The following is a 22974-nucleotide window of genomic DNA, read 5'->3' on the forward strand; positions in this document are numbered from 1 at the left end:
AGTCATTGTTCTTTTCTTTTATTTGCGTTTGTCAAATACAGGAGGATTCATGTACAGATGAGGGACAGGTAGAGAGAAAGACCGAAGCAACTGTACAGTATTTACAGGAGAGAAAAATAAGCAAACCTCCAAAATAACAATAATAATAACAATTATAATTATCATAGTAAACAACCAACAGATAAAAAACAAACAGTAAACACAGACGTTTTGCACACTTTAAAAACTATTACATCCCTCTGCACCGTCATGTTTTCTTTGAGAAAACGAACAAATACACCTTTTTCCTCATTTTCTTTTAAAGAACAAACAGAAAGAACACGTGTTTTTATTTTAAATACATTTTTCTTTTGCTCTATTTTTTTTACCAAAAAAAAAAGAAGAAAAAAAAAAAAAAAAGGAACTACACATTGCTTTGTCCCCACTCTTTTGTCCACATCCTGTCCGCCTTGTCCTTCATCTTAGGGGACAGGAAGAACGGGGGGGGGTTATGGGTGGCCCATTTCATGTACACCCTCATAAAACATGAGCATTATTATTCAAAATAATAACAGCAAACTGTCCCAGCTTTGGGAGGTAACCATGTATAAATGTCCATGTATAAATAATACAAATCATAATTGTTCATAATACATATTTATATATAAGAGTATGCATGGAACATAGCATTCAAAGCTCACCTCTGCCAAAACACTGCTGACCAGTGAGGTTTTCAACCCTGTTCCCTTTGGCACTATCTTTATTCGTCTCTGTGCAGACAACTGTCTTTACACACTCTCGCTCTTTTTTTGTTTTCATACCGTCTCCCTGTGGCTCCCGTCGCAGGGAGCTGACACGTAATGAAAGAGAGGAATGAAAGCTTCTTTACAAAAACATTTTTATGGTAAAATGCAACGGCTTAAACCGCCACTGGCTCTTACGCATCCTGCAAAGGAAAATCTCATTTTCCTGCAACATGGCGGTGCACCGGTTTCATTCGAGTGAGAGGAGTTTCTCCTCTCTCCGAATAGGACGCACTTGAAACGTCGATAGCTGAATCTTAAGCCTTGTTGCTGAGCCTCAGCAGTTCAATGAAGGAATTGAACAGAGTCTCTAGCCAGCCCTGGTTGGCCATGCACTGCTGAACCACCTCCTCCTGACCTGGATCCTCCTCAGCTGCCTGTTCTATACTGTCCGTCTGAAGAGGGAGAACGAGAGAAGAGGGTTCTTACGAGCTAATACACGGATACAGCGATGCATTTCTCATATAAGCTCATATTTCCTCATACCTCCTTTTTACAGTGCAGAAAGGTGTGATATTTGTAGTGATGGAGAGAGTGATAGAGACTGTACATTCGACAAGTCTCTGTCGGCAGTTTCAGGTCCTGACAGGGAGATAGACATGGGGTTACAAGCAAAGAAAGAGAACTCTGAGACTTCATGAAAGATCCATTATTGAAATGCAATGGCTCCAAAAAGGTTACAGTTCACCAAAGAATGAACTTTACTTTGTTGTTGACTTGACTGTCTTTCATCCATGCAAAAAAAAAAAAAATTTGTCCATTAAATGTAAGTGTTGTTTTGGACACCATTGACCTTAATTGGACGAAAACAGTTCAAACATTCTTCAAAATATCTTCTCTTGTGTTTCACAAAAGACATAAAGGTTCGCAACGATGTGAGGGTAAGAAAATGATTTGAATGAACTGTCCCTTTAAGCCACATTGACATATAGAAAACAAAACAAAGCAATTGGCATCTACAAACAAATGATGCCATTTTTGCTCTGACATTTAATCAAATGGCTCTCGGGTGATTTTAGTGGAGGTATGACTTCCCTCAGGATTTACACAGGTGTCATAGCAATGCATCACATTAATGGACACAATCATTAAAAAAAAACAATTTCTTAAAAGGCAAGCTTGTACTGTTTTGTAGTAAATCGGACGTTTCATCATGATACGATCTGACATTGATTCTATTAGCCAGCGATACGATATCTGCCGTTATTTCAAAACATGTTGCAAGTAATTGTGATCAATATATTAAAAAAAAAATTATGATGCCTCAATCCATATCATCGGTACACCCCTATAATGCAACCACATTTTTAGATATTTTTAAATGGCTGAAGTGCCTATATACTTCTTGGGGTCACTTACTGAACGGCTTTAATAATGTAAGTGAGAAACAATCAAGTTATACAACTTGCCTGCTGTTTAGGGAGGCTCCTTTTGACTCTGTTTAGGGTTTTGCGGTTGTAACTCTCACCACCCAGGTGCACTTTAACCGCTCCAGAGTCCAGGGAGTCTGCTGTCATTTGAGGGAACATGTGCAGGGCCTCCTACATGAGAGAGGATGGGGAGTGAGAGACTGCCAGACATGTTCCTCAGAAAACACAAATCAAGAGGAATAACATTGAGGATCACTGAAAGCCAGTGTCACCTGATGTTGGACACTCATGTTGACCCTCCTCAACAGCCTTCGTTTCTGTTCGTTGAGGATACTGTCAATCTTCCTCATGGGTGGGAGATAAAGCTCATCTAAGGACAAAAGGGGTTATTACACACATAGAAATGCATCTTAGTACCTATTACTCAAGTTTTTCACTAGTTCATTTGAAATAGTCCTGCGGGGTGTGACAAATAATTTTTTTCATAGTACAAATATTCCATTTTCATTCAAAATGGTTACAATACTTTGGAAGTAAGTCTCTTATGCTCACCAAGGCTTCCTTGTTATCAACATTGTGCTGCTTAATATTTTTGTGGAAACTGATTTTTTTTTTCAGGATTCTTTGACGGATGTAAAGAAAGTTCAAAATAACAGAATGAAATGAAAATATTTTCTAACATTAGAGATTTTTTACTGCCACTTTTGATTAATTTATCGCATCCTTAATGAATAAAAGTAATTTCTTTCAAAAGACAAGCAGCAATAATATACATTTAGCTTTCCTCTTTTCTCAGCATCTTTTTCTTTTCATTATTCTTCAAGTCTCACCTCATTGTCCTCTCTCTCAACCTCCCTTACTTTATTAACCTCCTCTTTCATTAATCTTTCTATCCCTCTTTCCCTTAATCACCCAACCCTATCCTCCACACAGGCACTTTATATTTAACCAAATGATGTGTGCTCACCGTTGGTGTCCTCCAGAGCTTGGATCATGTCAGGGTCCAGAGCAGTGCTGACCAGCATCTCTACATAACTGCGGAACATTTCTCTCATGGCCCGACTGTTTATCCCACTGCGTGTGGATACTGAGGATGGAACACATGCAAAACATGTGAAAAAACACAAGGCCATCACCTGAAAATACTCACACACACTTTAATAACATAGTTTTGGCTCCACATAACAGGAAATTCAACATTAGCCCTCTAATATGGATGCTGAATTTAGTTAGTTCACCCAAAAATGAAAATTCTGTCATTAATCACTCACCCTCATGTCGTTCCAAACCCGTAAGACCTTCATTCATCTTCGGAACACAAATTAAGATGTTTTTGATGAAATCTGAGAGATTACTGAACTTGCTTCCGGGTTCTACATCAGAACGCTGGCTCAGTATTGGCCAGCTCCTGCGTCAGCATCATACGCATGTGTCGTGGTGCTCACGTGAACAGTGTCGGCCAATAATGAGCCGGCGTTCTGACATAGAACCTGGTAGCGCTGCACTGTTTACGTGATCAGCGTAGGAGACTGACATTGAAGAGAAGAAATAGTTGAATAAATTCGTTATTTTTGTTAGTTTTTTTGCGCACAAAAAGTATTCTCTCGTCGCTTCATAACATTAAGGTTGAACCACTGTAGTCAGATGGACTAGTTTAACGATGTCTTTACTACCTTTCTGGGCCTTGAAAGTTGCAATGTTCAAAAGAGCGCTCGGATTTCTTTAAAAAATATCTTAATTTGTGTTCCGAAGATGAACGAAGGTCTTACGGGTTTGGGACGACGTGATGGCGAGTAATTAACGACAGAAATTTCATTTTTGGGTGAACTAACCCTTTAAGCAACTTTTGAGTTCTGGGAGCCATGACAAACCTCACATAAAAGTACTGTGCCGGTATTAAAGGTAATACCATGGTGCTTTGATATATCATATATAACAATATTCACATTCAGTATCATGGTTTTAACATGGTACTTCGAAGAATGCCAAAGTACTAACATGTTATACACTACCATTCAAAAGTTTGCAGAATGTAAGATTTTTATTTTATTTTTATTTTTAAAGAAATTAATACTTTATTCAGCAAGGGTGTATTCCATTTTTTTTAAATGACAAATAACTAGCTAAAATCAATAGAGCACAGCGCTATCAACAGCAAGGTCATGGGTCAGGCAAGAACTAACTAACAAACAAACAAATAAATAAATAACGTGTACCCTGAATTCAATGCAAGTCGCTTTGGATATAAGCAATGAAATGTAATCCGGAAAAAAAACGTATCATAATTTCCACAACATTGATAATAATAATAATAAATGTTTCTTGAGCAGCAAATCAGCATAAACTGAATGATTTCTGAAGGATCATAAGACACTGAAGACTGGAGTGATGATGCTGAAAATACAGCTTTGACATCACAGGACTATGTTTACCATTTCATATCACTGTTTTTACTGTATTTGTAGTCAAATAAATGCAGCCTGGGTAAGCATTACAGACTTTTTTCAAAAACGTAAAAAAAAATTTTTTACCAACCCCAAACTTTTAGTGCGTAAACTGTAGTGTGTACTTCAGTAACAATGAAAGAAGCTGCTGATATAGCTTTGAATATTTCTGCAAAACCACACACAAATGGAAACACAGTAAACTGCACACACATAACAAACCCATACACACCTTCATCCTCACTGGGCGGGTCAGGGGAAGAGTCTGAATCAGAGGAAGAGGGCATTTCTTTAAGCCACTTCTTCCTCTTTTTAGGTGGAGGTTCTGCCTTTACTTTCACAGGCCTGCTCCTCGTCCTGTCAACCCTCTTCTCTGCAACTCTCTTCTCCTCCTTGACCCTCCCGCGCTCCACAACTGCTGTTCTCCTCTCTAGCTTCTCTTGAGTTTGTCGCTCTTGGAGCTTCTTTTCTTTCTCTCGCTCTTTCTCTTTTTCTTTCTCCCTCTCCTTCTCTTGTTTTTCCCTTTCCTTCTCTTTTTCTCTTTGTCTCTCTCTCTCCTTCTCTCTCTCGTTCTCCTTTTGTTTTTCCTTTTCTCTTTCTCTCTCTTGTTTTTCCCTTTCCTTCTCTCTTTCCCTTTCCTTTTGTCTCTCTTTTTCTCTTTCTCTTTCTTTTTGTTTCTCCCTCTCTTTTTGCTTTTCAAGTTCTCTCTCCCGCTCCTCTTTTTCTCTCCTAGATTTCTCGATCTGCTCCCTCTCTCGTTCTCGCTCCCTTTCCTTTTCTCTTTCTCTCTCCTTCTCTTTTTCTCTTTGCTCTCGTTGCTTTTTTTCCCGTTGCCTCTCTCTCTCTTTCTCTCTATCCTCTCGTTCCATGCGAGGTGGAGTCAGGCTATGTACAGGTAGTGGCTTTGGGAGAGACTGGCGTCTGGTGGGAAGAAAACACATTCATCTTAGCAATGTTATAATGATAATATACTGACTAAACTGACAGTTCACCTAAAATGAAAATTACATAATTTACTCACGCTCACATAATTTCAAACCTGTATAATGTGTTTCTTTGGAATAAAAAAAAAAAAATTAAAATAAAAAAATTCAAGCATATCATGCAGGTTGCATGCCAATGTTATTAGTTATTGCATGTCTCAAGATCAAATGTCAAACTCTGTGCCACAATCGCCATATTGATTATCAATGAAATAAATATAAAAATGTTGCTGGTTTCTCACACAAACCTATCGCATGTCTTCAGATGACTTGGAATATGGTGCATGAGATGGGTGGACTACATGTATAGTGCTTTAAAAAAAATGACTGCTTGACAGACATGGCGCCCCTGTATACTGTTATTGAATGAAAACGTGAAGATTCTTAAAAAAAAAAAAAAAAAAACATTCAGGTTTTGAACACCATGAGGATGAGTAAATCATGACAACTCTTTGAATGACAGTAACTACTGTATAAACTAATATATCAAAGGACCAAAGTACATTCAGAAGGTCATTTAGGGTGAAATTACCTTAGTGTGAGACTGGGCCGATGCCAGGGTTTCCGCGAGCACACTCGGACATAATCCTTTTTATTCACATTCTCCAAGAATTTGACATATAAGCGCTGATAACGCATCTTTGCATCTCCAAAGTAGCCCAAATACTGCCAAAGAGTGACAGAGGAGTTTACTGTGGTGGTGTAGCATTACATTTTAATGCAAGACATCAAATGAATGCTATCAGTGCTTAACAAATAAAATTACATTACTGGTTACACAACACTTACATTACTGGTAGCACAAAACTGTCGCTGGCCATCTTTGATTTCAGGAGCAAACTTCTGCAGCAGAGCTTTCTGGACCCTCCAGATTGGAGGAGGCTCACGTCCAGTCTGCAGCGCTAGCTGAGAAAAGCCAAGAGAATTGAGAATCAAATTAAGACAAAATCAGCATGAAATGAAAATTCACCAATCTCATTTCATCTTTCTTTTTTTTTATATATATATATTTTTGACATCACAATGTTCGATCAAAATGACATAACCGGACCTTTCAGTGAAACAATACTAAACTTCTTCGATCATTTAGTCTGCTTAAACCGCGACTCTCCACATTCCTCCAGCAAACTTGCATTCATTTTTAAGGGCAATGCCCACATCTCAAAATCCAATTAATAACTGATGGATAAAGTTCCCACTCTAGATTTATTTATTTTCCACTTTTCTGTTTCACTTGGATGTATGTCACACTATGGAGGAAAAGATCTGCCACTACTTCCGTTTTATTGCAACTTTAAATTTTAAATGGTGGACTATCCCTTTAATATTTACTCACCCTCATGTTGTTCCAAACCTGTATGAGTTTCTTTTTCCTGCGGAACACAAAATAACATATTTTCAAGAATGTTGGTAACTAGATAGTTGACACGGTAGCCATTGACTTCCAAAGTATTTTTTTTCCTGCTATATAAGTCAATGGCTACCGTCAACTGTCTTGTTACCAACATTGTTGAAAATATGTTATTTTGTGTTCAGCAGAACAAAGAAACTCATACAGGTTTGAAACAACAAGAGGGTGAGTAAATGATGACAGAATTATAATTTTTTTGGGTGGACTACAGGCAGAATAGACCTTATTCACAGCAGCGCCAGTTCTGCTGACAAAACACTGTAAAAATATATTTCCAATAAATTTCAGTAGACAAAAAACTCCAGACAACATGAGCAGTGGAAAATTATAAGTGATGAGCCTCATACCTGTCATGGCGCTGCTCTGAATAAGATCTATACTTCTAAAATAAAAAAGCAGAGGATTTTTACCTTAAGAGTACCGATATCTTCAGTGCGCACTACAAATTCATCCCTCTCTCTGAAGATCCCCTCCCCCCCACTCTCGCTGTCATCATCCTCACTCTCTCCCGCGATGGCTGCGTTGGACTGTTTCTTAGCCAGGTGCAGTGAAGTGATCTGAGGCGTTGGGGCATCTTCGGGGGTGGGGGGCGAGGCCGGGGAGGACTGGGGCAGTTCTTCGGGAGGAGGCGGGGAGGGGGATGGTGGGGGTGTAGCAGAGGGGGGCAGCGTGGGTGGAGGCGGAGAGGGAGAGGGGAGAGCAGGTGGAGAGGGGCTGGGAGGCAGGGAATTGTGCAGTAGTGGCTGTTGCTGCTGTAGATTCTCCTCCTCTTCTTGAGATGAAAGAGGGGAGGGGAGAGATAGAGGAGGAGGAGGCAGAGGGGATGGGGAGGAGGAGGTTGGAGGAGAAGGAGAAAGGGACGGAGGAGAAGGAGGTGCAGGAGGAGGCTCAGACGGAGATCCTAAAACAATGGAAGAATTAATATTTCATTGATTTTAATATTTGACTGTAGGTATGTTAATATACTCACTGTCAACCAGCATTTCATTCTCAGGCTCTTCTTCCTCTTCCTGCTTGCTCTCCTCTGTCCTTATCTGATCTACCTCCTCTTTCTCAATTCTGTCTTCTTCCAACTCATCTCCTTCCTCGTCACATTCATTCTGTCTGTCTTCCTTCTGCTGTATTTCTTCATGCATCTGCTGCACAGGTTCTTCCTGTTCATCATCCTCGCCTAGAACATGCGCCTCATCCTGTGGGTTGGGCTGTGAGTGTGAATCCAGTTCCTGTGATGCGTGCATCTCGACCTCAGGTTCAGTGTGTACGTGCGGGACAGATTCAGGTTGTGGGGGTGGCGGGGGTGTGTTAAGAGAAACTGTCTGTGGAGTGGGAGGCGATGGTGTAGGAGGAGGTGGAATGGCAGCGAGGCTGTGGGGCGTGTCATAGAGGGCAGAAATGGCTGATGAGATGCTCTTCTGCAGGTCCTGGTTCTTACTGACAGAGTCTTCCTCATCTGAGGAGAATGACGGTAGGGTCTCCAGATTCCTCTTGAGCTCCTCGTCAAGTCTTTTACAGGGGGATGGACAGTTACTGAGACCCAGGCTTCCATTACCCTCATTCTCTCCAAAGGGAGGAGGTGGAGGAGGAGGTGGTTGTGGGGATAATGGGCGAATGCCTCCCTTTACTGAAGAGGAATCTGTAGAAGTGCACCCATCCACAGAGAGGGGCCCAGGCGGATCTTCAGTGCCTGGCTGCTTCTTCCCCGTTTTCAAGAAATCCAGAAAGGAAGTTATGAAACCCGACTTCAGCTCTGAAGATTTCTCCTCCGTCTGAGAGCAAGAGATGCATAGGAATTAAAGAGGCAGAAGATGACAAAATGCAAAAAAATATCCAAATAGCATAGAAATGTTTAAGCAGGAGGCAAAAATACAAAATTCTGGCAAGGAAAATAAATATACAACCAGAAAAGAGCTCACAAATAAATAGTAATAAAATGTACTTTTTTGATTAACATCTTTATATTATATAATCAGTGTAGTCCCACTCTCTTACATTAGGTGTGTCTTGAGGGAGGTAAAACACCTTACTGAACAGCAGGGTGGTTGATGACGAAGAGGAATCTGGAGACCCTACCGTCATATGAATCCGTAACCTTAGCAACAGCCACCCTAGCAACAGCGCTCTCCTTTTCTTTTATTGCATTTTTTAAGAACTCAGTCATCAGGGTGGCCTGCCAATCATCTTAGTCTATGTACTCTGCTCCCTCTAGTGGCAAAGTGAATACACTAAGAACAATGCTTCCTCAGTAAAATGAACGAGGTTAAAGAAATTCTAATTAATTGTATGTATAATTTGGTCAAAATATGAGTGGTTTGTTGTCTTCTGTCAGAACTACACCTGGACATTGGACCAAGAATAAAAATGAATGAAAGTCTTACTGAGCCAGAGAGTTTCTGCATGGTGGCCCAGGCCTCTGGGGTCATTTGGTCATCCATGTCTCCCTCCCAGGACATCTGCAGATAAATAAAACAAACATTGTATATACAGAACATGCACATTTCTACACATAACACCCTAGACTGGCCCTTCTTTCCTGAGGCTACCTGTTACGGTGTCAACAGAGGATATTTCATAAGTGCAATTTAAACATATGGAGGAGGGAATAATTTGATAAAGGCTGTAAAATGTTGGCAAGTAATTGAATCATCATGTTTAGGAACATGGTTTTCATAATGTAACAGCAGGTGTTTGCTTAAACTATTTAGGACGAAACATTTGTGAGTTTGACATGTATAGTTTTCTTTCCCACCCCCCAAATCATTTCATCATCTAGATATTTCAGTATTTGGAAAGAACTTCTCAAGTTGCTGATCATCTCATCATAGATGAGCTTGTTCGCAGTTCAATAAGTGACATTCCTTTTGCATTTGCATAAATCATAATTTACTTCACATGCTACTTCCCACCAATCCGCTCTACTGCTGATTAATACTGTCTAACAGTGCTGTGTAATGCTAAGACAAATGACTATAAATATGCTTGTCCACTAAAGTCCACTAAAAATGTTTAACTAAAAAGTTAGAACTAATAAGAACAAATTTAGCAAACCATTTTTATATAGTAAAATTAATCTATCACAGCTGCCAACACTCTGGCCTGGCAGGTCTTCCACATATTTGACCTCTTCCAACTGCACCTCCTCCATTAAACTTTGCTCTAAATCTGTAGATCATTTGAGTATATCAAAAAGACCCAATATGAACTAGTACATGGTTTGTCATGTTTTTGGTCACAAAGACGCCAATTGTATGCAAAACAGACCTTTCTAAAGATTAGGAAAGGATACAGTTATTGCAATAAATAATTTCCTAAACTGCAAAATCACGCAATTGCCATTTGCTCTAAATTTTACATTGAACAATGAACATCTGGAGCAGTGGAGCTATTTAAACATTTTCTGTTAAATTTCAACATTCATCAAACATTTTAGCAAGCTGAGACTCACCTCTTGAGGTTTCTGCTTCATCTTTTCCTGACCACAGCTCATATCATTTCTGTTCATGTCAATTCTGTTTAGATCCACACTGGTAGTGGGCCCTGGGCTCAAACCAAGAGATGGTGCAGATCCTACCGAACCATCAGACAAAACTGGATCTGTACTAGACAGGGAGTCTGTCCTCAGGAGGGAATCAGATGAAGGCATGGAGGGAATAGGGAGCTTAATCTGGTAGGAAAAAATTAAGTTATATTTTTACATAAAAGCTATTTCTTGAATGAATACGTAATTTAGGTTTGTGCGAATGATGGATCGATGAAACTGTAACAAATGTAATTTATATCTTATTGGTGCAAATTGTAAAACTTAACTTACTTTGATTGGTTTGATGGGTTCTTGGTATTGTTGCTGAGGCTGATGCTGTGCAAGTTGTTGTTGATGTTGCTGTTGATGATGAAGCTGTTGTACATGTAGGTGCTGCTGTTGGTGCATATGTTGTGGTTGGTGCTGCTGCTGCTGCTGCTGTAGATGTTGGTGCATGTGCTGTTGTAACTGTGGTTGATGATGGAGGTGAGGTGGTTGTTGATGGTAGTTCTGCCCCTTGTTCATGTCTCTGTGCATTTCTAACATTTGATCATCTTTCCTTCCACGCCCTCTTCCTCGACCACGGCCCCTTCTAGTCTCTCCACCAGGTCCTATCATGTTCCTGCAATATGGAGGCTCAGGAAGAGGGCGAATACGTGGCCTACCTCTGGGTCTTGGTGGACCCTCACGTTTAGGTTTGGTGGGTTTCCTCCCCCTTTTCTTTGGAGCATCATGTGGGAGCAGCTGTGGAGGAGGTCCAAGGGATGGGTACCCTGAAGGGTGACAGAAATCTAAATCACCCATTAAGGGGCTTAAACTGCCAACTCCTGAACCACTTCCAGACTTCCTGCAACTGGAAACGAGATCAGGAAGCAAGTCCGGGAGACGTCTGCTGTTTAAGCGGATGTCGGCTGGAACGTCTGCTTTATCCTCATCATCCTCAAACTCATATTCTTGAGCATAGTTCTTCTTAGCCTGTGATTGCACGTTAGGGTCTTTCCTCTGTTTAAGGAGGTGAAATGAGCTTGTTTTCAAAAGTTTTTTAGGTCTAGAAGAGCAAAAGATTGGTGAGGTGAGTCCCCCTGTGCCAGGACCACTACCTACACCAGAAGAGCCCATCATTTTGTTTCCAGTTCCGTCCACAACGTGTCCCGTGCTACCCATCCCAAGGCCTGGGCCCTGAGACTGAATTAAGCCCAGTTGTTCTGTGTTTACAGTGGATGGGAGTTCATGGGATTTCAAGGGGTCCAAATCTAAGTGCATAGTACCATTGCCAGATTCAGACAAACTGTGACAATACTGTCCATAACCCTGATCACCATGGTGACCCATCATGTCATATGCACCCCCTCCACCACCTGTAGTTTTAACTGCATCCATTCCATCTTGTACTGTTCCATGTGCCTCTGGCACACCATCTTGACCTCCTTGTCCTGCACTTCCACCTCCCCCAGCACAGCTTGCCTTGTAGTCCTCAGAACAGAACATATCCTCCATCCCTGGAAAAAAAGATCGATCCTCATCTTGGAGAAGAGAATCTGGGAAACAAATAGATGTCAGTGGCACAAACCGTTGTTGCTGTTCTTGGCTCTGACCCTGGCTCTGAGCTGTTTTCCCCACAGGACTGCCAGTATCATATTGATGCTCTTTGAGCTGATCTAGCTGTGGCTGTGAGAGCTGAGACTCTTGTTCCCTGGGCTGGGATTGGGGCTGTGGTGGTCCAGAAGCTGGTTGCATGTGGTGAGGGTGCTGGTGAGGGTGTTGATGGTGAGAGTGTGTCTGTGGCTGATGGTGGGCATGAGGGGGTGGATGGTGTGAAGCCATATGGTGCAAATGAGAGGGAGTTGACATGCTCAAATCAGGCTCAGACAAGAAATCATGAAGTTCTGTTGATGGCTGTTGAGGGTGGTGGGACTGATGGTGTGTGGACATCCTATGTTGTTGCTGTTGTCTGTGATGATCAGCAGTGCTCCCATCTCCTGCACCAACTCTATCAGAGGGCCCTGTCCCTTCTCGACTATTTGTCCTGGAGAGAGATCTCTCTAGCATGTCTAATGGTGAAACAGAATTCTGACTTGACTGGCTTTGGTTTCGCTGAGCCTCACGGCCATAGTGGACCTCCATAGTTTGGGACTGGAGCTGGAGTTGAAGTTGAGAAGCCTGTGGCTGAGTGTCTACTCCACCAGAGCCACCAGTACCCAATCCCCCAGTTGGTCCAAGCATCGCCTGCTGACTCATTGGGTGTTGTTGTTGCTGTGAAGGAGCCTGTTGGTTGTCCATCTTGTTTCGAGTGGTATGGGAAAGGACAGATTGCAGAAGGTGAGCCTGTGTGTTTTGATGAGAAGGGTCAGGTGGAGAATCCATTAGTCCAAGGGAGGACTGGGTCTGTCGCTGCTGCAAGTCTGGAGTTTTTCGCAGGTAGGGTAATTCTGGAGGATCCTGAGCTTTCTTAAGATCCATATGTGAGTGGGACATTGAATGGGGATGAGAGTGCTGTGAATGCTGAGGGTGATGTTGATGTGTTTGATGAGTGTAAGGGTCTCCTCTGCCATAGTGGACCACTGAACCAAGGGAGTCATGTTGACCATGGGAATGAGTGTGTGACAAAGAATCAACTGCACCTCGACCTCCATTTGCACCAGCTACAGATAGCACTCTATCAGTCTTAGGCTGTTGTTGCTTTTTCAGCGACATCTCCAACTGGTTCTCTAAACCTGTGCCGGGACCACAAGAGCCTGCAGCAACTGAAGCCACACTGTTGGTCGTATTATTGGTCCGAATGACACTCTGTAGATGATAACGCTCCTCAGATGCCTTGTTCAGTTCATAAGCTGAGAGAGACTTTCCTCCATCTCTACTCTGGGAAATGGACTGGGGCTGTGGTTGTTGTGAGCCTACTTGCTGAGCTTGTTGAGAATGATGCTGGGAGGGATTGGGTGCTGGACTCTGTGAGTGCAATAAGTGCTGAATCAAAAAGTCATCCTCATCTTCTTCATCCTCTTCTTGAGATCTTTCTACCCCGAGCATATCAGAATCAGACTTAGATTTTGGCGGCGTTGCATGATAAGACTGTGTTTGCTGGGGTGGCACCCTTGTGTCTGAGTATCCTTGTGGAGAAGCCAGGAATGCTGGGGAGAGAACTGAGGATAGGTACTTGTTGCCCCCATTTCCTCCAGGTGATTGTGCAGGGCGAGTTGGGGCTGGGGAGTGCAGACCTGGGCGTACTATTCCAGAATTACTTGAGGGTGAAGGGCTGGAATCTGGGAGGTGGTATGATCCTGTGCCACTTGCTACACTAGTGCTACCACACACTGAACCACCCCCCACACTTCCTGAACTGCCTGCTCCTGATCCAGTGGTACTGCTTGTTGTACCGGTACCACCTCCAGACACCATTAGGGCAGGTGAATGTCCTGTACCACCATAGCCCAGTGAAGGACTTCCTGCTCCTCCAAGAGATGGTGGCAAAGAACCATATCCTGAATCAGAGCCATAGACCACCTCAGCTGAAAATGAACGCCCTGTTGCTCCAAGGCTTCCATAAGCTTTTCCTGATCCCCCGAGGCTGGAACCAAGATCCTGGGCCTGCGGAGAACTGAATCCCCCATATGGCTGGGGCAAGTGAGAAGGGGGTGGCTGGCTTGGTGAATATGACTGTTGCTGTGGCGGGGTTTGACCAGGAAGGCCAGCAGTTGGTTTGACAGGAGCAACAGGAGAGCCGTATGTGGACAGGCAAGGTTTGGGTGGCTGCTGCTGTGTGGCAGAGGATGACACTGTGGGAGGTGGAGGTGGCGGGGGTTGTGGTGCTGACTGAGGTGGTGGTTGCTGCCTTGAGGGTGCAGCAGAGGTACTGGATGAGACATTAGGATTAGAAGCAGAGGAGGAAGAAGAGGAGGTGGAAGAAGCGGAAGGAGGAGTGTGAGGGGTTCGAGATGAGGAAGAGCCAGAGGAAGAGTAGCCACTACTTGAGCTGGAACTCTTTCCTGTTTTCCCTATACCACCACCCGAGCCAGCTGAGGAGGAGACTGAGGAGGAGGTGTAAGGGGGCTGGATGATAGGACGGTAAACTTGCTCTGATCGGGGAGAGGGTTTGGGGTCAGATGATGGACTCTGCTCACCCAGTGGACTACAGTTTATGGAGGAGCCATGCCGATGATGGGGTATCTGTTGGTATCCTGATGCACCACAACTAAGATAGTGATGTAGGGGATGAGGTGTAGAAGAGGAAAGTTGAGACTGTCCAGGAGAAGGTCTCTGGTAGTGTTTAATCACACTGTCTTGCCTAGGGATGGCTCTTTCCTGGGACTGTGGCGGTTGAGGAGGTGCAGAAGAAAATACAGAAGAATTGTAGAGCTGAGAGGACTGATCCTGCAGCTGTGAGGAAAGCAGGTTAAACTGATGTGGTAAGTGGCGTGTCGAGGAGGATGCAGGTGCTTGTGGTGGAGGAGCACTAGTGGGCTCTTGTGGCCCTCTATATGAAGCAGTCCCAGTCTGTGAAGACAGAAGACGGTCAAAGCCAAGACTTGACTGAGAGGGTGTTTTAATGTGCAGCAATGGATCATGGGGTGACAGGAGACCGTTGGAAGTAGGACTGAAGGTAGGTGTGTCCTGCAGAGATAATGATGGGGTAACTCCAGGGAAGGAGCGCCCTGAGAAGGATGCAGGGTGCTGATATGCCGACAGAGCAGAGGAAGAGGGAAATGAGCCAGAGCCAGGTAGTGCACCAGAAATGAATAGCTCTGCAGGGGCTGGAGTATGCATTGCTACAGCAACAGAGAGGGAAAGCAAAGGAAAAAGAAAAGAAAATTATTCAGCAGTTAATAAGAGGATTCTCTATCTTTCTTTCATCATATATATCGGTGTTCACAATTAGATAATTCTATATTCAATATATCACAGCACTAACCAGTTTGCCAGGAGGGGGTGCGAAATTGAGAGAGAAGGGTAGAGGCAGAGGGGGGTGGCTGAGCACCTCGGGATTCCAAAGCAGAGATCAAGTTCATAACTGAAGCATCTGGTCCTGAGGTACTGGCATGATGTAGTCCAGTATCAAACAACCCTGAGAGCCCTGCGAAAGATGATTATCAAGACAAAGTCTAACACCTGGTCAGAGGGTGTCTTTTTTTCCCTACACATCTCAACATCAAGGTAAAGAATGACCTACAATACTGTGCAGAGGTCAGTATGGTGTTAAATCAAATCAAAGATTTTTTTTGGAGGAACTTTTTCCAGTAATTAACTATTAACAATTTTGTAGACCTTACCTAAGCTCCTTCCTGCACCCCATGCCCCACCCTGTCCAGAAGTTCCTGGATGATGATTTGTTGCATATCCTTGTAGGGGGTGTGGTGTGGCATAAGGCTGACGGTGGAGGAGTTCTGAGTCTGGATGGGAGGATCTGGAGCTCCCATAAACCAAACTGAATAACAGAGGATTCAAAAAGAGGTAATTGACAGAGGGAATGGTACTGAAAGTGACACGATAACAGCAATTGTTTAGATACATTTTTATGCATAATATGAAATTTGGGTGCCTCACACAACCTTCCTTTACTTTTTTTATGTATATAGTATGCCCCGGACAATTAAATATTTATACTGTAAATGAGACTTTAGTGCACAAACATTTCTATGTTTTTCCCCCAAAAATGTCATGTAGGCTAGTATTTTAAATTGAACATTATAACACTCATATGATCTAATTTTTGGAATAAATCAAAATGGAATAGAATCAATTCAAGACAAAACTGTAAATAAAAGGTCATTTTCTATGGTTAAATTATACAAACATTAATATTCAGAATTTTGCATAATAATAAACTAACAGTATAATATTACTGTTAATTTTATAATAACTATATATTGTTAATCATATACATGTTTAATCTCTCCAGGATGCAGAGAAAATACAAAAAGAAAAAATACATAGAAATAATTCTGCAAATGTCATTGATTTGGATCACTGACTATTGTTTTTCTCTTTAAAAAAAAACATTCTTCATTTAATAGGCATTTGGTCAATATCTCATACATTATAAAATAAAGGGTTTAATTATTAAATTGTACTAAACTATTTATCTAATTAATCACTAATAATTAATAAAAGCCAAATTAATATACAATCTAACAATGACATCACTTTTTGCTGCAGTTTTTTTTCAAACTTGATCAAACATCAGCCACTCATGTTTTCTTCATTTACATGTAATTTTGGAGAACTAACCAAACAATGACTTATTGTATTGTATCAAAAATCTCCTGTGTGACATTGGGACAGATTTTACTGTTCCCCCTCTCTTCGGGCAGTGAAAAAGTCTGTTGGGCTCTAGACTAGACTAAATCTCCGTATAGAGTATCAGATGACCCAGCTTGGCATTATTATCCCTCTCACACTATAGCCCCACACAAAGATTAGCTCTTTAATCAGCCTACTCGCTTCCATATCCTCCCTCTCCCTAAAAGCTTGCAGGATCTGATTTTGCCAAATTATCAACAATAATCACACCATATAAAAGAGTGTTCTCAATATTGTTTACTCTATAAATAAGGCAAATATGTAGTCTCATCAATATGCAAGTCTTGAAATCTAAAACAAGACCATTTTTTAAATAATTTTTGTACCTTTTACCACTGCTATGCTTCACGACGTGCAGCTCAGAATTCTGATTGGCCACTCTGCCTGTTGCCAGCCAATCAACTGTCTTTTGCAGTCTTTGCAGACTGTCTCTGTTGTTCTCTTTCATAGAGAGTGGCCAGTTCAGTTGACAATGGCGGTTAGGATGTTGCTGAGGTAAGACACAGAGCGCTCATTGATAAAAGCTCTCCACTGACTGAATTGCCTTGGTAACCCCCTCCCTTCCATCCTCAACAGGCTCTTAGTGTGAGTACAGCTCAGTTAGTCTAGATCCCTCTCACTTTGAGACCAGAGTGGGAAGCCACAGACACCACATACTGAGTGAGCGCGTGGTGAGGGGGTGGGTGTCATTCAACAGAAGCGGTAGAGTGGACCAGAAAATCTATTTTAAATCCTATTAAAGAAAGACCTTATTCAAATCTTGTAGTGTAGCATTCAAGAATTACCTAAATAAATCTGTATGCACAGTCTCTCATTAAATACTTCACAAATCAATCCAGATAGGATGCAATAATCCATTTACATTTTCATTCTCCATTAAATAGACTCCTGGTCTCAATATAGTCACTGCAATTCTTGTGTCTCCCAAAAGACCTTAATATATGTGACAAAGACAACTGATGTCCATCCTGAGGGGATTTCATCTGGGAGCATGTCCATCTCTTTTAAAAACACCCTCATCTTAGAAAGCACAAGACTTGTGTAATTAACTGGATAAAAGCTCTAATGAACTGGGTTAAACATTTAAATGTATGAGTGAGAGCACACATTCTTGCTGCCAACTGCTTCACTGATTGCACCTCTGGCATAATACACAATATACAGTGCTGTGATGAAAGTACCCTTATGATGTTCTGATACATTGCTGCTTCTGTTTGATTTTCTGAAATTCTTTTGTGGATTCGTTTCAGGTTATGCAGAACAAGGCAAGCATCGTAGATAAGCTGAGTCACTGCTTTAAAAAAAAAGTCATAGTACCATGCAAAAGTAACACATACCAGCAAAAAGAACTTTGAAAAAATAAGTTAGAAATATGTTGAAGTTATGAACAATAAAAAAACAAACAAAAAAAAACATGATGTGCCCTGACAGGCAGACGTTTCTCCTGCAACTTAATGTCTTAAGTAATTAATACACCATAGAATCTGTACTCTCTCTACAAATGTGAGTATCCATGTACATAAAATAATTATTCTGTGCAACCATAGGCAGCAGTGTGACTTGTAGATGATGCAACCGAGAATTAGACAACAATTGGCTCTTAATCCCAAAGAGGCAGCTCAGAGACGATCAGGGAATAGATGATGAACTTCAGAAGAATTAGGTAAATTGAAGGACATCTTACATACAGTGGGGTCGAAAATTATTAGACAACTTAGTGCACCTATTTTGCTTTTTTAATTAATTATTTCATTACAAATTACATCATCATCATAACATTGAGTGAGAAGTTAAAAGTACATGCATTGTTTCTTATTTGCTTTGTCATCTTTTATTTATAATGGTGACTTTAAAGCATAAGACAGACATTTTTATGGAATATTGCTAGGTTTATTATGAATGATTTATCCATGTAAATTATTATTAATTAATGTGTCCTCACAATCTTTCATCTAAAACATAAACTTCTCCTGAGGCATGAGGCATAAGGGCTGGGCAATAATTCCTACCTCCAGCAACCAGCAAATCTTACACAATCCAAAAATCCAATCAGTTAGTGACAGGCCAACATTTTCTCTCATTCCATAAGCCATTTCACTCACATATATACACATCACAACAGGGAAGAAAAGACCATTTCTGTTTCATGCCAACTGTTTCAGCAGGATTGAGCAAAAGTTTGTGCAAAACCTGATGATCATGTAACCACGATCCAGGAAATCTTTATACCGTAACCGTTCCCACAGCCAATGTCACAAATGTGCTTTTTAATTAGTGACCTAGAAATAGTGACAAATCATACATTTTCTGTGTAAATATTATGATATTTAGTAATATAAGAATGTAATTTGTATACATTTGGACCACACTATAAATACTCCAGATCCAATAATTTCATCCTCTCAAACTCTCCTCTCTCACTTTTTTCATCATGCTGGCTTACACCTTCAGTCAATCAATTCATCCCGATAAACGTCTCACCTCCTGCTATTGCACCTGTTCTTGAGCTGATTAGCCATAATCTGACAATGAATGGAAAAAGAATAACAGAGAAAGAGAGGAAACATGAAAAATAAATAAACAATGGAAGGAACAAGAAAAAAATAAACTAAATGAAAAGAAGGGTTAAATTAGAACGCTTGATTGAATCCACTGTACAAGACTGCTCCTAATTATACAGGCACTAATTCAACACAGTCCCCCCAACAGGTGCAAAATGTTTGCAGCCTGATGGGGAACTCAGTCATGGCCATTAATCTCCATTAAATCCGTGCAGAGGTGTGTGGTGGATGTACACAGCCCAAAAAATGACAGAGGGCCTGGTGAACCTTGCCATCATGGAGCAGAATGCCTTTGTTGGCTTCATAACCTAAATGCAATGTGCAAAAGTCCCGTCAGGCAACATTGTAGAATTTGATCTGTTTATTCTCATTTAATATTAACACATGCAACAACATTTCTTATTGCAAATCAATAGAATGCGGTGTCCTACACAGACCCCAGTGTCATTTTGTTTCATTCTATGCTAATTTAACTCTCCTTGGTGTTTCATCATTGCATAATGGCTCCAATGACCTAAAGTGGCGGTCTTACTATCTAATATTCATTCAAAAGCAGAAGCAATTTTTGGAAAACTAGAAGAGAGAATATTGGGTGAAACGAATTTCATTTCATTTTATCCAGTTGATGCTTTCAGCCTCTGCAGCAGCACTACTGAAGCTTGTCCATCATCATAAGCCTGAACTCATTAAGATTCTGGATTCTATCAATCTGCCTATGAGTCTACAGAGATGCCCGAGTCAGAAACACAATATTAAGGAATCCAACAGAAAATGGAGAAATTCCTTTCCGGACTTGCTAGGACTAAGAGTCAGCCAGGGATACTGGGTTGCAGTCTGGGTGATGCTACCTGTTACAAAAACTCAAACCACAACAGTGGTGTGATCTTAGTCTGAGTGAAATTCCTTGTATATACACATAAAAGAGGTTTCCATGCATTTTGGGATGATTGCCCAAAAGAATAGCCCTATTGTTGTCCTGTCATGTAAGAAAAAAGGACCCACTCCAATAGTGTTACAATGCACAAATGATGAGACTTCTTGACGCATTTGTGTAAATAAAAAAAGAAAAGCAATGCAACCTACAATGATAAATGTTTTTTTGTTTAATCATAATAATTCCCATAGCAGATTCCATTGAAGCACAGAATTCACCAACATTATCATAATTCAAATTTCTTAACATTTCATGACATGCAAGCAACGCGAGACACCCAGAATGATTGCACGCGGCGCGATCTGTGCGCTGCAAAGATTGATGTGGTTGTCACGGCGACTGATAACGCACGGAGCCGAGTGCCTTTGAACTGTAAGTAGGCCGCGAAAATAGTGCAACACGGTTGAACGACTAAAACCAATATTAATAGTCCCGTTTTCAGGTATGACAATGACAATATCACCACTATTTTAATATTATAATGCGGCACTTCCTAAAAGTATCAACCGTTATGAGCAAGTCTATTTTTACTACAGAGATTTAATGGCTGGTCAGATGTAAAACTAAACAAGGAAATACCTTGTCAGATCATTTTATTCAACAGTGTCCCCCAATCCACGTTGCTATGGATATTTAAATATTTCATCCAATAAGTTTTTATCGGTCACTCTTTCTGTTTGTGAAACCTTTGTGGCTGCAAACACGTTTGAAGTGCGTCTTACGTTCATGTTTACAGTGTGCACGTCTCGGTCGGTCACGCTGTAATTTCACTGAGGAACACTCGTGTGAACACTACACAATTTTGGTACGTTGCCAAAGTGACTACTAACGACAGTATCCTCAACGACAGAGATGGCATTTTTTCCGTTAGATAGTAACGATACTAAACAGGCTATGCAAAGTTTGGGTTGTTGTTGTTTTTAATTATGCAATGTCGTAGAGTAGTAAGCATATGAGTTAGTAGCGGTTCACATGGCGTTTAATATAGCCTAGCTGCAGTCAGTCTTGTGACATGTGTAACTGAATAATACATGTTGACTGTAAGGAACTTCACTTCTGCACTGAGTAATTTCCCGTTCAGATAAATATGTTGTGTGTCCATTTTTTTTACCCGTTTAACACAAAATGTATTTTTCGTGAATAAACCCCCTATTTTACGCAAATACGTTAGCCACAGGGATAAGCTGCGTACAGTAGCTAGCAAGCATTTCATTCCCAAATATAATGTTATGTGGTTGCTTGTAATCGGTTGCCTCCTAAATAAAGCTTTGTCAACGTGCATTTTGTGCCACGCATTACTCACTACTCTGAATTAGCGTGTATATAAGTCCGGCATGCAATGTCCGGTTTGGTGTGCCTCCAAGGCAAAAGGCTTGATTTTTTTTTCATTTTTGATAATACGCTAGCAAGCTAGCTAGCAACATTATCCCATCCCCCCTCTTTTCGCCCCTCTCCCCCTTTTCTGTCTCAGTCTACCTTCCGTATCACGCATTAACTCTCAATCGCATTCCTTGCATTTTCGAGACACCCCCTCCTCCCTCAGAAATGACAATACTGATGGCTGTACGTGGACCCAGCGACAATATAATGCATGCAAGTGAATGGACATAGCTCTGGGAGCGAGAGAGAGTGGGAACATGCATTGCGTCCGTCCGTCCGTCGGCATGGGCATTGTTACAGCCAGCTAAGCATATTTATGCATCCAGTGCATGGAAGTGTGTACTTGCACAGGCGCCTTACCTTGCCTTCGCCGATCTCTCGTAACTCCATCCCGTTCCAGCGCCCAGATCACCGAATCCTGTGCCAGGATAATTTCTATCCATTAAAGAAGAGACAAGGGATGAAGATGGAGAGATAGACAGGGGGAAGGGGAGGGAGGTATTTCCTAAATTCTAACACACTATCTCTCCCCGTGTCCTTTCCTCTGCGCTCAGTGTCTGTTTATCTCTCCTGTTTCACAAGCAAGTCCTCAAGAATAGGACCAGCACAGAGGGGGAGAGGAATGGAGGGAGGAGAAGGAGGAGGGGGAGATGGAGGATACAGAGGGGAGGCGGGTGAAGTATTACACCAACCACCGCCACCACAAAAAAATCCGGTTTCTTCCTCCCCTCCCCTCTTTTGCCCTCTTATATATCTCGATGCCTATTGTCCTTCTTAGCAGAAACAGCAAACGCGGCTGATGCTCTGCATGTCGAATTCTGATGCCATTGCTTGTTACACCCACGAGACATACGACACGTGCTGATTGTACCCCATTTCAGTTGTTCGTATACTGCATTGCCTCAAAAAGGTGAGATAGTAGGCATCTATAAATAGTAGTCTACCGAGGGCGCGTTTTTATTCAGCTGTTGCGCCCCAAATATTTACATCGTGGATGTAAATTCCTTTCCTCACGGGGATGGAGGCTCTTCGTCAGAAACAATATTCTTGTTGTGACTAGGTTCGCTTAAATCTGCAAAATGCATAAGAGCCATACAAAAAGCTAGTATAATGCTTTAAAACCTCACATAAAAGTTACAATGCCTGGGATTAAAATCGCTATTTTCAGGTATTTAGGCAAGAAAGACGCCATTTTCAAGAGTGGACTAACAGGCTCTCTCGCGCGCACACACATAAACATACCCCCCCCCCCCACCCGACTCGCTTGTCACACTCTCACATACGCAGTCTGTCTGGAA

At 41.7% G+C, this 22974-nt stretch overlaps 1 protein-coding gene across 1 annotated transcript; it reads right to left on the minus strand.

Moving 5' to 3' along the window:
• Nucleotides 1-2: 2 nt before the first annotated feature.
• Nucleotides 3-22242, minus strand: prr12b (proline rich 12b). The gene is made up of 16 exons (XM_081383456.1): nt 22037-22242; nt 15772-15926; nt 15414-15575; nt 10799-15270; nt 10433-10651; nt 9366-9440; nt 7961-8756; nt 7401-7891; nt 6369-6485; nt 6112-6245; nt 4829-5517; nt 3120-3239; nt 2425-2522; nt 2192-2323; nt 1269-1364; nt 3-1177 (listed from the first exon to the last, which is right to left on the minus strand). The coding sequence occupies exons 1-16, from the start codon at nt 22117-22119 to the stop codon at nt 1040-1042; spliced, it is 7977 nt and encodes a 2658-aa protein (XP_081239582.1). The 5' UTR covers nt 22120-22242; the 3' UTR covers nt 3-1039.
• Nucleotides 22243-22974: the final 732 nt, after the last annotated feature.

This window comes from Scardinius erythrophthalmus (genome assembly GCF_964197995.2).
Source record: "Scardinius erythrophthalmus genome assembly, chromosome: 1".
In the NCBI taxonomy this organism is placed as follows: domain Eukaryota; kingdom Metazoa; phylum Chordata; class Actinopteri; order Cypriniformes; family Leuciscidae; genus Scardinius; species Scardinius erythrophthalmus.

What these genes read in the sequence shown, in the direction of transcription:
- prr12b (XM_081383456.1), bottom strand. Translation starts at nt 22,119, where the DNA reads ATGGATAGAAATTATCCTGGCACAGGATTCGGTGATCTGGGCGCTGGA. An exon ending in GGGTGCAGGAAGGAGCTTAG is followed by an intron (nt 15,576 to 15,771) that starts GTAAGGTCTACA and finishes CATCTTTCGCAG; the next exon opens with GGCTCTCAGGGTTGTTTGAT. An exon ending in TGCAGAAACTCTCTGGCTCA is followed by an intron (nt 8,757 to 9,365) that starts GTAAGACTTTCA and finishes TCTTGCTCTCAG; the next exon opens with ACGGAGGAGAAATCTTCAGA.